The sequence below is a fragment of the Carcharodon carcharias genome, chromosome 6 (assembly GCF_017639515.1).
Source record: "Carcharodon carcharias isolate sCarCar2 chromosome 6, sCarCar2.pri, whole genome shotgun sequence".
NCBI classification, from domain to species: domain Eukaryota; kingdom Metazoa; phylum Chordata; class Chondrichthyes; order Lamniformes; family Lamnidae; genus Carcharodon; species Carcharodon carcharias.
Genome location: NC_054472.1, coordinates 46,452,919 through 46,466,473, shown reverse-complemented (window position 1 = coordinate 46,466,473; position 13,555 = coordinate 46,452,919). Strand labels below are relative to the sequence as shown.

At 41.9% G+C, this 13,555-nt stretch overlaps 1 protein-coding gene across 1 annotated transcript in view; it reads left to right on the top strand.

Annotated features, from left to right (window-relative positions):
• The first annotated feature begins 8,147 nt into the window (after positions 1 to 8,147).
• itga9 (integrin, alpha 9) overlaps positions 8,148 to 13,555 on the top strand; it is a 570,745-nt gene continuing 565,337 nt past the window's right edge. The window contains exons 1-2 of the mRNA XM_041190128.1: positions 8,148 to 8,549; positions 9,048 to 9,175. Coding sequence (XP_041046062.1) covers positions 8,362 to 8,549; positions 9,048 to 9,175 — 316 coding nt within the window. The 5' untranslated portion in view covers positions 8,148 to 8,361. The remainder of the gene's footprint in view (positions 8,550 to 9,047; positions 9,176 to 13,555) is intronic.

The following is a 13,555-nucleotide window of genomic DNA, read 5'->3' as shown; positions in this document are numbered from 1 at the left end:
GATCATCCATTTCATTTATTGTTTGTGGACTCTTGCTGTGCACTAACTGTTAGTGGTTTTTGTCTACATAATAACATTAACTACACTTCAATAGTAATCATTTCACTGTGAAGTGCTTTGGGGATGTCCTCAGGCCATGACAGGTGCTACATAAATGACAATTCTTTCTTATACTGCATGTTATTAAATTAGGAAATCCTTAAAGGTGTTACACAAGTAATTATTATGTTGCTGCTAAATTTTTTTATACTGTAGGGCATATTTTATTATGGTTGGCTCTTAGTGAAGAGCCTTACTTGATGGGAGCTTAAGCCTGAATTTTCCAGCCCCTCATGCCAGTGGGATGTTCCGGTCCCGCTGTTGTGAACGGAGGTTTCAATTGCTTGCAGGCCCCGCCGTGGGGGATCCCACCGCACAAGTGGCGGGGAGGAGGCTGGAAAATTCCAGTCATAGAGTGGAGAGCTGAGAATGAAGCACAGGAAAAGGAGTATACCATTCAGCCCCACAAGCACCTTCAGTTAGATCTTAGCTGATAATGTATTTTAACTGCAACTACCTGCCTTGGTTTTGTAACCTTTAATATCCTTGCCTAACTAAAATGTATCACCCCCAGTTTTGGAATTTTCAGTTGACATACCCTCCAAAGCTTTCTGGAGGTCAATGTGCCTAATGTGTGGAATTTGCCTTTCGGAAAATTTGGAGTAGCCAGTCCTCCAATTCATAATCCAGTGATGGAAGCTTCACACCAGGGGCCTCACATATGTACATGAACCACTGCCTTGTTACAAATCCTTAAAACAATAGCAACAAAGGTCCTCCAGTGGGCAAATTGTGTTTTTGCACTTACCTTCATTAAAAAAGTGACATTTGCATCAGGGAATTAATGTTAGATTAGAAAAATGTATTTACTTTGCAGCAATGAGAGCTCATGCATTACTTCTCTAGAGTTTTGAAGCTTTCTGTTAAGCTGGTTTATTAGGTTTAAGCTGGTGTTTAACCAGTTCATTCATTTGGGTCACACAGGCCAAAAAATAATCACGAGTCTCAAGTACAGAGTGCTACCCTCTGCTCCACTCCCTCCCAAACCAGCTCCCCCTATGTATTACTCAAAGACAGGTAGGATGGGGAGGCACAGCTTCTTCTGTGTCAACACTGAAAACAAGCCCAGTTTCTTTACGGAAAAAGCTGCAAAACTAGGAATTAAGGTTTAGTACTTCAAAAGTGCAGTTGGAAACCTTCTTACTATCTTAATAACACCTGACTAAAGCAAACTCTATAGGTGATCATCAATATCCACAGGTCCTTGGAAGTCTGACTGAAGGTCTGATTTGTGCACAATATTACACCACAGGCATTATAGGGAAAATGTGGAAAACTGGAAATAACTTTATGGACTTACTGAAAATATTGTTCAGCAAATGAGAAAAGGCAGTTTATTTCATTGAATAAAATGATGGACATGCACAGCATCAGAAAATAGGAAAGCCAGTTAACATTTTGGATGGAATCTTTCATCAAAGCTGGCATGGTCAAGGTCTAAGACCCCCATTATATCTTTGACATTACAAACTTTCATCACCGCTGCTTCCTTTTTAGCTATATTAATTTAGTTTATTTGATAGATTGTGTACTGGACAAATAAAAACAAAAAAACTGCGGATGCTGGAAATCCAAAACAAAACAGAATTACCTGGAAAAACTCAGCAGGTCTGGCAGCATCGGCGGAGAAGAAAAGAGTTGACATTTCGAGTCCTCATCACCCTTCAACAGAACTGAGTGAATATTAGAAGATAGGTAAAATATAAGCTGGTTTAAGGTGGGGGGGGTGGGGTGGGGGGCATGGGGGGAGAGAAGTTGGGGGGTGGCGTGGTTGTAGGGACAAGCAAGCAGTGATAGGAGCAGATAATCAAAACATGTCACAGACAAAGCAACAAACAAGTGTTGAAGGTGGTGATATCTAAACGAATGTTCTAATTAAGAATGGATGGCAGAGCACTCAAGGTACAGCTCTAGAGGGGGTGGGGTGGAAAGACTAGCAGGGCATACAAGATTTAAAAATAATGGAAATAGGTGGTAAAAGAAAAATCTATAAATTATTGGAAAAAGCAAAAGGAAGGGGGAAGAAACGGAAAAGGGGTGGGGATGGAGGAGGGAGTTCAAGATCTGAAGTTGTTGAATTTAATATTCAGTCCGGAAGGCTGTGAAGTGCCTAGTCGGAAGATGAGGTGCTGCTCCTCCAGTTTCCGTTGGGCTTCACTGGAACAATGCAGCAAGCCAAGGACAGACGTGTGGGCAAGAGGGCAGGGTGGAGTGCTAAAATGGCAAGCGACAGGGAGGTTTGGGTCTTTCTTGTGGACAGACTGCAGGTGTTCTGCAAAGCGGTTACCCAGTTTGGTCTCTCCAATGTAGAGGAGACCGCATTGGGAGCAACGAATGCAGTAGACTAAGTTGGGGGAAATGCAAATGAAATGCTGCTTCACTTGAAAGGAGTGTTTGGGCCCTTGGACGGTGAGGAGAGAGGAAGTGAAGGGGCAGGTGTTGCATCTTTTGCGTGGCCATGGGGAGGTGCCATAGGTAGGGGTTGGGGAGTAGGGGGAAATGGAGGAGTGGACCAGGGTGTCCCGGAGGGAACGATCCCTACGGAATGCTGCCAGGGGGGTGAAGGGAAGATGTGTTTGGTGGTGGCATCATGCTGCAGTTGCCGGAAATGGCAGAGGATAATCCTTTGAATGCGGAGGCTGGTGGGGTGATAAGTGAGGACAAGGGGGACCCTATCATGTTTCTGGGAGGGAGGAGAAGGCGTGAGGGCAGATGCACGGGAGATGGGCTGGATATGGTTGAGGGCCCTGTCAACCACCGTGGGTGGAAAACCTCGGTTAAGGAAGAAGGAGGACATGTCAGAGGAACTGTTTTGAAGGTAGCATCATCAGAACAGATGTGACGGAGGCGAAGGAACTGAGAGAATGGGATGGAGTCCTTACAGGAAGCGGGGTGTGAGGAGCTGTAGTCGAGGTAGCTGTGGGAGTCGGTAGGCTTGTAATAGATATTGGTGGACAGTCTATCATCAGAAATTGAGACAGAGAGGTCAAGGAAGGGAAGGGAAGTGTCAGAGATGGACCATGTGAAAATGATGGAGGGGTGGAGATTGGAAGCAAAATTAATAAAGTTTTTCAAGTCCCAATGAGAGCATGAAGCAGCACCGAAGTAATCATCGATGTACCAGAGTAAGAATTGTGGGAGGGGGCCGGAGTAGAACTGGAACAAGGAATGTTCCACATACCCCATAAAGAGACAGGCATAGCTAGGGCCCATGTGGGTACCCATAGCCATACCTTTTATTTGGAGGAAGTGAGAGGAGTTGAAGGAGAAATTGTTCAGTGTGAGAACAAGTTCAGCCAGACGGAGGAGAGTAGTGGTTTGCTGCATTGTTCCAGTGAAGCCCAACGCAGACTGGAGGAGCAGCACCTCATCTTCCGACTAGGCACTTTACAGCCTTCCGGACTGAATATTAAATTCAACAACTTTAGATCTTGAACTTCCTCCTCCATCCCCACCCCCTTTCTGTTTCTTCCCCCCTTCCTTTTGTTTTTCCAATAATTTATATAGATTTTTCTTTTACCACCTATTTCCATTATTTTTAAATCTTGTATGCCCTGCTAGTCTTTCCACCCCACCCCCACTAGAGCTGTACCTTGAGTGCCCTGCCATCCATTCTTAATTAGCACATTCATTTAGATAATATCACCACTTTCAACACTTCTTTGTTCCTTTGTCTGTGACATGTTTTGATTATCTGCTCCTATCACTGCTTGCTGTCCCTACAACCACACCACCCCCTCCCCACACTTCTCTCCCCCCCCCACCTTAAACCAGCTTGTATTTCACCCCTCTTCTACTATTCACTCCGTTCTGTTGAAGGGTGAAGTTGCCTCGAAACGTCAACTCTTTTCTTCTCCGCCGATGCTGCCAGACCTGCTGAGTTTTTCCAGGTAATTCTGTTTTTGTTGTGTACTGGACAGGTTTAAAATAGTTTTGGAACTTGCAGATATTAGGCCTTTAAATATTATGTAAAACTCTTTAATAGAAATTACAGGACACAGGGAGAGTCTCATCCTACCACTGCCCATCATTCAGCCCATCATACCACTGCTAGCATCAGTTCTTCAACTGGAGTTACCAAATTAATGTCCCTGCCTTTTCCCTAGTGGGACCTGCAACTTGTAGCGTTAGCCATGACTCAGTGGGAGCACTTTTGCCGCTCTGTCAGAAGGTTGCTTGCTCAGGTCCCATCAAGTCCCATTCTAGAGACTTGAGCACAAAAATCTAGGCTGACACTCACTGAGGGAGCATTACACTGTCAGAGGCGCTATCCTTTGGATACAATGTTAAACTGAGGCCCTGATGGCCCTCTCAGGTAGATCTAAGAGATCCCACTGTTTCAAAGGTTAGCAGGGACCTTCCCGCTGATGTTCTGGCCAATGTTTAACTTCAATGAAAATCACAAAAACAGGGTATCTAATCATTATTTCATTGCTATTTGTGGGACTTTCCTTTGTGCAAATTGGCTGCTATGTTTCCTTCTTCTTAATAATGATTATAGTTTGAAAGTTCTTCATTGACTGTACTTAACTTTGGGATGACCAGATATTGTGAAAAGTGCTATATAAATGCAAATTTTCCTTTTTCCTTTCTTCCCTACTTTGGTGGTAATCTGGCTGAACTAGCCTGATTTTCATATTTGTTTTCATTGTTATAAAGCCATGCTTTATTTTGAAATGACATTATATATTTATTGGGTTGAAAACCACTTGTTGAGTTTTAAAATTCTGAAATAGTATTCCAGTAATTTAAAACAACAGCTTCCAAGATGGTTGGACAGTTTCATGACTCTACCTCACAAATTCCAATTCCATTAAACTGGAGTCAGCCTGTTTGGAAAACCCCAATCTGAGACAATCACCTCGTGGAATCTGAATGGACCATCTCCTGACTCATTCACAAAACATCCACACAATCACCTATGTACACAACTGGGCGAGGACCAAGCATTAGACATAATCACTTCGAACAATGAACTCTGGCTGAGAAAGGAACACATCCAGCTTTAATCTAATCATATAAACCAAGGACTTGGAATCAACTAGCTATGACATGGTTGGCTAACTGATCAGGTGGTGAGAGGGGATCATGTAAAGGGCCAACTAAACCTCTTTTGTGTTTAAGAAACTGCTTTTCTCCAGGCCACTGAACAGAACCAGAAGAGACACCAAAGAAGTAAGACCCCGAATGGGGCACTGTCTGTCTCTCTTCCTCTTTCTCCATCAATCCTACAAGCTGGAGCCCCATCTGCTTTTTGACCATCCATACACCACAGGCAGTGTTTTAAGAATCAACCCTGCAGCTACTGACGCCATAAGAAAAGATAAATTGTCCTTCAGCATCTTTAAACTATCTCAACCTGAATCCAGAGAGACCATAGAGCCCAGCCTGAAACCATCCAAGTCATCAATCTACAAGATCTGTATATCGCTAACTTTTATTGGACTTTAAGAAACTGCTTAATCTATCCTCCCACCTTGTAACCTACTTGTGTGTGTGTGTGAGAATCTTTGAATGCACGCGTGAGAAAGTTTTTATTGTTTTTATTTAGACCCTATAATTAAGTACAATAAATACTATTCTCTTTTATTTTAAAAAACTTACAAGGAAACCTGTCTCTGTGTGTCTGTTACAGTCACGACACGTAAAAAGTTAAACAATCACTGAATTGGCAAGCATATCCTTTTAAAAAGCCCCATTATGGTCAAACAAGGAGTGGGAAAAGAGGAGAGCCAGATTACCCCTTCTCAGCTGACCGTAACACCATGAAGATGTAGAAACAACAGTTCAATTGATCATAAGCTCTTCAAAAATGGAGTAAGAGCATGATAGGTGCATACTTTACCAAAATAATCTAAACTGTTCGGAGTATAATGGTTCAAAACGTAAAAACAATTTTGGTGTTAGATCCATGATAGATCTTTGTAAGTAAGGACCACAAAGAGTAAACCAACAGTATAACTGAAACACCAGTCAACATGTGGGATAGCACAAACACAATGGGCATTTTTATCAACTTCTTTCCTACAAAAGACCAGTTTTTGCAAAACAGCATTTGAACATCTCCATAATGCTTCATTATCCAGAGCAACCCGTGGACACTAAAAGAACAATATTCACATTAATATGGAGTTTAGATTTAGCTTTCTCCTAAAGTTATAATTTCCCAAAACCAATTAAAAATATATATTCACAGAGCTGGCTAAGAAGGAATTTCCCTTGATTAAAGCAGGAAGATTTAAGTACACCCTCCCTGACCATCAGGAAGGAAAATGCATATATCTGGCAGGAAGGCAGATGGATACTATCCAACCAACAGGAAATTCAGTCAACTTACTAGTTCAGAAGTCAGTTTGCTCCAATAATGCCCCACCGCACAACCTGATGCCTTACACATGCACCAACATAGAACATTTCTAAACTAGTAAGCTGGTCAAACAATTTCCATGATAATCATTCTGTTCCACCCACTTCTGAAGCCAGAACAATAATAAGATGTGGCATTGCACAAGATGTATGCATTGCTGCTAAACGTGGCCATTGCATTTTGAGAAAAAAACATGCATTAATATAATGTATTTACTGTTGTTACACAGATAAACACAGCAGCAACTTATGTTGGCTGAAGAATGAGTATCAGCCAGGACAATGCCTTCTTCTACCAATGAGCCAGATTCTTGGCTTACATCTCATCTGGAAGACAGCATCCCTTTAAGTATTGCACTGAAGTGTCAGCCTAGACTATGTGCGCTTATATTGAATGGGATTTGAACTCATAACCTTCAGCTTCACAAGTGAGAATTCTATCACTGAACCAAACTGAGAGCTCCAGATAGTAGAAAACTGATTTTGATTTAAAAATCATCTTGAGTTGATCCCAACCAGTTGCAAATGTATACAATTCAAAATTGGCCCTTCTTGATCAGTTAATAAGCAAGCTGTACCTCAGCAATCTTACATGAACACCAGCAACGTAACTCAGGCGCATGAACCCAAACAATCCCTGGCAGTTTATTCGACGGCCTTGGGCTTTCTAGAAACTGGGTTGAAACTGTTCAAACTTATTACCATAGCATGCTTATAGTCAACAGACAGAAAAGACTAAGGTCAGTCAGGGATAGATTTGAAAGCAAGTCCCAGTGGTATTAAATCCACTATATAGCCAATAACTCTAAAGGTCAGTGATACCTCACATGGGAGTTTTGTTTTTCCATTCAGTGCTCTCTCTATTCTAATATGTTACTTATTCGGAGATGAGAAAACAGTAGCTCAAAGGTAAGCAGAAAATAAACAACTTCCCAGCTGCACACTAAATAAATCTGATTCAGCAACAACCAACTCTTTTGATCTTTGTAAAATTCACCGTTCAATATTTTTAATATTCTCTTCTAATTACTAATAAAAATACTAGGTTAATGAGAATAAAATTAGTAGCACCATTTAACAGTAGTACAAAATTGTAATCATCAACTTAGAGGAAAGGTTAAATAGGAATGTATCAACTCAGTCCAGTACTGAAGGAGTGTTGCACTGTTGGAAATGCTGTCTTCAGTTGAGGCATTAAACTGAAATCCCACCTCTCAGATGGATCGTAAAGATCCCATGGCACTATTTGGAAAAGAGCAGGGGAAATCTCCGGTACCATAATCAACATTCTTCCCTTAACACCAGGCTATCTTAACACCTTAACACAGGCTATCTGACCATTCATCTTATTTGGTTTCGACAGGCTTGTGTTCGTCCACAATAGCCACAGTAACTCCATTAAAAAAATGATTAGTTGTCCGTGAACTGTTTTCAGACGAAAAAGAAATGCATTTTCTTTTATTTCGATCTGTTTTAAACAAATAACATGTAGCTTTTATGAAGTTTCACTGGGGATCTTACAGCGACATCTTCAACAACGTTTTTTATATCAAAAAGGCGCATGTTGCAGTTTGAATCAGGATTATGAAAGCCTGAGGTTTATGCTCCAATGTGGTGTAACACATGCTGTGGCCGGTGTGTGGCGCCGTTGCTCTCTGATTAGATTCTGCACTCCTCAGCCCACCCCCAGTTAAATCAGATGATCACAGGGTAGAAAGCCTGTGCCTCTTAGCAGCTGCAGTGTGTGAGAGTTGATCCGAACCTCTGATCGGAGATCAGCCGCATTGCCAATTTACCAGATCCTTTGGTTCACCTTCAGGATTTATTTGTATTGCGCCAGAGAGTTTAATTTTAATCATCCAGGCGCCTGAGGGAACTTTTTTCTTCTTGCTTCTGATGAAGAGGGGAATGGATGGGCTGCTTGGAGAGGATATGAAGTTGCTGAAACTCTGTATGGCTTTAATTTGGTTTGGCTTGGTGCATTCGTACAACATTGACCTGGATCATCCAGTCGTGTTTCGGGGAACCAGTGGCACTTTCTTTGGATATTCCGTACTGGAACATTTCCACGACAACACACGGTGGTGAGTAGGACAAGAAGTGTCAGCAAGTTAGAAAACAGCATTGCATTTACTGTGCCTGAAGCTCTCCGTTGGGCAGCTCCTTTCTCTCCCTCTCGCTTGTAACAGTATTAATTGGTGGAAATTCCAATCCGTGTAAATGTAATTTCCTTGCAATTTAATGCAGAGATTCCACTGTAGCTGAGATGTTTGTCTGATCATGTCATTCTGAAGGTAAAACGAATGCTGGCTCAGGACGAGGGCTAATATTTGATCAGCAAACTGCCTGCTTCATGTCCTGAGCAATTTCACTGATTTCAGCCAAAAAAGGCCAGATCCACCCAATCTCCAACATTTTAAGATGTTTCTTCCAGTTTTTTAAAGAAATGTGAATTTACCTTGTTGACAATGGATAGCAGGGACTGCTGAACTCTCCTACCTGCGTTTTACTATGTTTGGATCTGAAAACGCTTATTTTAGACAGATTTTCTCTCTCCTTGAACTGCGATGTATTTTCTGCAGGGTGCTGGTCGGGGCCCCCCAGGCTAATTCTACTTACAGCTCGTCTGTGCTGTCCCCGGGAGCCTTGTATAAATGTCGAATTCACAGTAATCCTGCGAAGAGATGTACAGAGCTGGATCTGGGTCGAGGTTAGTTTCGTTTACTTTTTTAAAAAAACTTGTTTTCCTTCCTGAATTATGACGGTGCAGTTTAGATGAAGGGTAACTAACTGCAAGATGCGATGTCCCATCAATCTGAGTGCACATTGGCACTGTAATGAAACAATTCTGGCGCATGTCACGATTGCTCCTGGACTGTTCGTGTTGCAAATTCGGAGAAAGCTGCAAGTATTATTTTTAACAAAGCCACTGTGCTAATTACTTGTGGACCCATATCCAAGTGTAACCTATGTTTGAGGTTGACTGGAGAGGTGGAGGAAAAGTTGGTGGGGGTTAAAATGTTTTCAAGTAGGGGAAGGGACTCTTCTCCTGAGCTATGATCAGTAAGTGATGGGGTTAATTAAATGGGTAGACTACACCGCTGAGTAAATCTGCTTGCATCGGTCTTTGTGGAGGATTCTGTTCGTTCCTCCCAGCATTTAGCACCTATATAAACTTTTCTAAGCTGATAAACACCATCCCCTCCAACACCCCACAATCTCTCTCTCACACAAATACACACAATCATTCCATTACCATGCAGAGCACTGCATTATCCCTGTTCATTTGACAATCATACAGGATTATTTCAAAAGGATGAAACATTCAACAAGATGATTTTGATTTTGGAAGGAGTGTTAACATCATATATAACCTACAGGTACAGCTTTGGTCAAAAAAAAAGCAAAAGACTGCAGGATTGAACACAATGCATTTGAATGAAGTATAAAATGTAGTGTCAAATAATACCATGGGAGCGGTAAGTTTAAGACCCAGCCTCTCACACAGGAGGCCTAATGATCATCAGCCCTACAACTTTTATCATCAAAGGCTATTCCGTGCAGTAAAGTCAGAAACATATTTCAATATGTTTGTTAATCACAGACATTTATCAAAAGATTTTGTGAAATTAATATAATGTCTGAATTATTAATTCAACTTTAATGAAAAGGTTTAACAATGGATGCTAACACTCTTCAGTGCATGGAGTGTGAATCCTGAATCAACCATCAACACCTTGTTCATGTAAGACCCTGATTTATACTCACTTATATACACTTAGCTTTACCTCCTGTGAAAGAGGCATCATCGCTTTTCAGGGTGTTTATGAGTAGACTGAGCTCCTAGAGCAGCCAGGTTAGTGTCTTGTAAGAATTTTTCTTGGAGCTGGTAACTGCGTAAGTATACCCTTCTTCCGGTTGTGATGATTCCTGCAGAACAAGGCAGCATTTATTGTTAATTGCTGGATGTCCTGGCCACATTAAAATTATATTGCATTTGATAAACTTGAATTTATTTTTCCTCGTATACATCATTTGTGTTGCATGCAAACAAACATCACTGTAGAAGGTGACTGACAACTTTTTTAACATTTGTTCTTGGGATGTGGGTGACACTGCCGATGAATCATCCCTAGTTGTCCTGCAGGCGTTACGAGTCAGTCATATTATATTTGAATGCAGTCATTTGTAGACCAGAGAAGATAGGAGGTAACAGGTTCCCCAACATATATTAGTGAATCATTTGGTTTTCCATAGCAATCCAGTCATTTCCATGGTTATTTTCTCTGCCAACCCACAAATGACTAGATTTGTTGTTGTTTTCAATTTATTATTTTGCTATGGTGGAATATGAATTCCTGACTTGTGGGCTGCCAGTTCAGTACCCCAGCAACCAGGCTACGGTACCCTTTAAAGACAGCACTTTAATATTTACCCTGGTTCAATACATGCAGGCAGCGGAACAACTGATGGCCCAAAGTGTTGGATGACAGGATTACACTATTATTTTTAAAAATGAGTATTTTCTCCACATGTTTTGTTTAGAATGCCACTGTTTTGTGGCATTACTGATTATTCTGTCTAGTACTAAGTTAACTCACGAAAAACTACTTCTACTTAAAACACTTATAGGGAATGATTAAAAAACTACTTTGCATGTTTACTAACCCCCTTGGCCAATCATATATTAAGATTTTAGTTATTTTCCAAATACATAAAAACCCTGCTTTTCATACCTTATTACTTAGAGGTAAGTACTTGTCTCCTTTCCCACTGAGTTGTATATCCTGTGGGTTTGGTATTATGATCTGCAGCTGGGAGAAACCCGTCACCTTTGCAGATGTGTGGCTGGAAGCTGTAAATTGGTCCAAGAACTCCAAGACCCGGGTAACTTTATATGTCATGTGTTTGCAGGATGTAGGTTCATCCCAGTGGCACTCCCAATCCATCACTTACCTAGTTGCAGCCAATTATACGGATGTGGAGTGTTGTTGTTGTTTCCAAACTGTAAATCCTTCCAACATACCCCAATGGCAGGCATCAAGAGCAGGAGAGATTCCTGATAGGCATGTGCTAGAAAGAAAATTGGTGCCTTTACCATCACTATTCATGGCAGCAGACTACAACATGCATGTAAAAGCGCTTGTTGTCACAGCAACTCAGACTCCTTGGTGGTTTAGTTGGTTAGACAACTGGTACAGACCAGATTGATGTCAAGAGCATGGGGTTCAATTCCCATTCCGGCTGGGATGGATTCAGGAGCTGCTTCCAGAGTGCAGGTTATGGTGCTGTGGGTCAGACCTACCTTCAGGTGGGAGAACTGAAGAGGATATGGATGTGAAATCTGAGGGCAGGATTGTGCATCCTGGGTCAGGACCCCGAAACCGAGGTCAAATGAGGGTCCTGACCCTGCGTTGTGTTGAACCAGCCAACAGTTATTTCCAATTAGTGGCCAGAAGGTATGTTCACCATCCAATTAAGGATAGAGTGGGCTTTCAAAGCTGGAGGGCCTGAATTAAATGCAGCAGGTAAGGGAGAAATGGAGGCACCCTTTCAGCCACTTTAACAAATTTGAAATTTAAAAAATGGTCACAGCTGTTAGGCCACCAATGTGGAGGGGGAGACTCCATAGGGAAGCCTCTGGCCATAGTTTTGGCCAGATAGACGGGGTGAGCCTCAAAGACATCCAGGGAGTTCTGGCCTCTGGCTTGCTGCTGGGATGTCAGCTCTCGACAGCTGTTGTGCTCCTGATAATACTGATTGATAATTGGTCTTTCATTTATTGTAACAAACTACCTACCATACATGGCTGAGTAGCTGTTTGCCCCAGAGCACATTGAGTTAGGGGAGCGATGTTGCGGCAAACCTACCAGAGAAATTACACACCCGCCTCCCTCTGTTCTTGCCTCTATTTTGAGGCAAAAATCTTGCCCCTAGTGTCAGCTCAACTCAGCTGGTGGCATAGTTAACTTCAGTAACAGAAGGGCAAGAATTCAAGCAGGGTTGTTCCTGTAATCTAAATAACACATCAGTTTCATAATGAGGCAGTTAGAGTTTAACCCTATGGGTTAGAGTTAAAGAGACTGTTCAGATGGATGTAAAAGATGCTATTGGACTATTTGAAAAACAGGAGAATTCTCCCGATTTTCTGGTCAATCAACACCAGTAACAACAGATTACCTGGTCATGTATTTCACAGATGATTGTGGGACCTTCCAATGTGCAAATTGGCTACTGCCTTTGACTACATTGCACCAGTGGTAATATTTCTGAAGTTTGCCATTAGCTGTGAAGAGTTTGGAGACAGCCTGAGGATGTGAAAAGTGCTACAAGTTTGAGTCACAAGGTGGAGATGGTCATATGGCTGGACCAGTAATCCAGAGACCCAGCCATTGCCTTGGGGACTTGGATTCAAATCCTACCATGGTGGCTGGTGGGATTTTAAATTCAGTTAAGTCTCACTGATGGTGACCATAAAAATATCATTGATTGTCTAAGAACCCATCTGGTTTGCTAATGCACTTTAGGGAAGGAAATCTGCCATTCTTACCTGGTCTGACCTACATGTGATTCCAGACCCACACCAATGTGGTTGAATCCTAACTGCCCTCTGAAATGGCCTAGCAAACCACTCAGATGCAAAGGCAATTAGGGATGGGCAACAAATGCTGACCTTGTCAGTGACCCCCACATCCCATGAATGAATAAAGAAAGGAAACGAGGCTCTGGGTTCAAGTTCCATTTCAGGACTTGAGCACAAAAATCAAGGCTGATGCTCCATTGCAGTACTGAGGGAGTGTTGCACATTGGAGGTTCTGTCTTTCGGATGAGATGTTAAACCAAGGACCCATCTGCTTGTTTGGATGAATGTAAAAAATTCCATGGCATTGTTTTGAAGAAGAGCATGGAGTTATATTAATATTTATCCCTCGATCAGCATCATAAAAAACACATTTTTTGGTCATTATCAGATTGTTGTTTGTGGGAGATTGTTGTGTGTAAATTGGCTGCTGTGTTTCTTATATTTCAACAGTGGCTACACTTCAAAAGTATTTAATTGGCTGTAAAGTGCTTTGAGATGTCAAGTGGT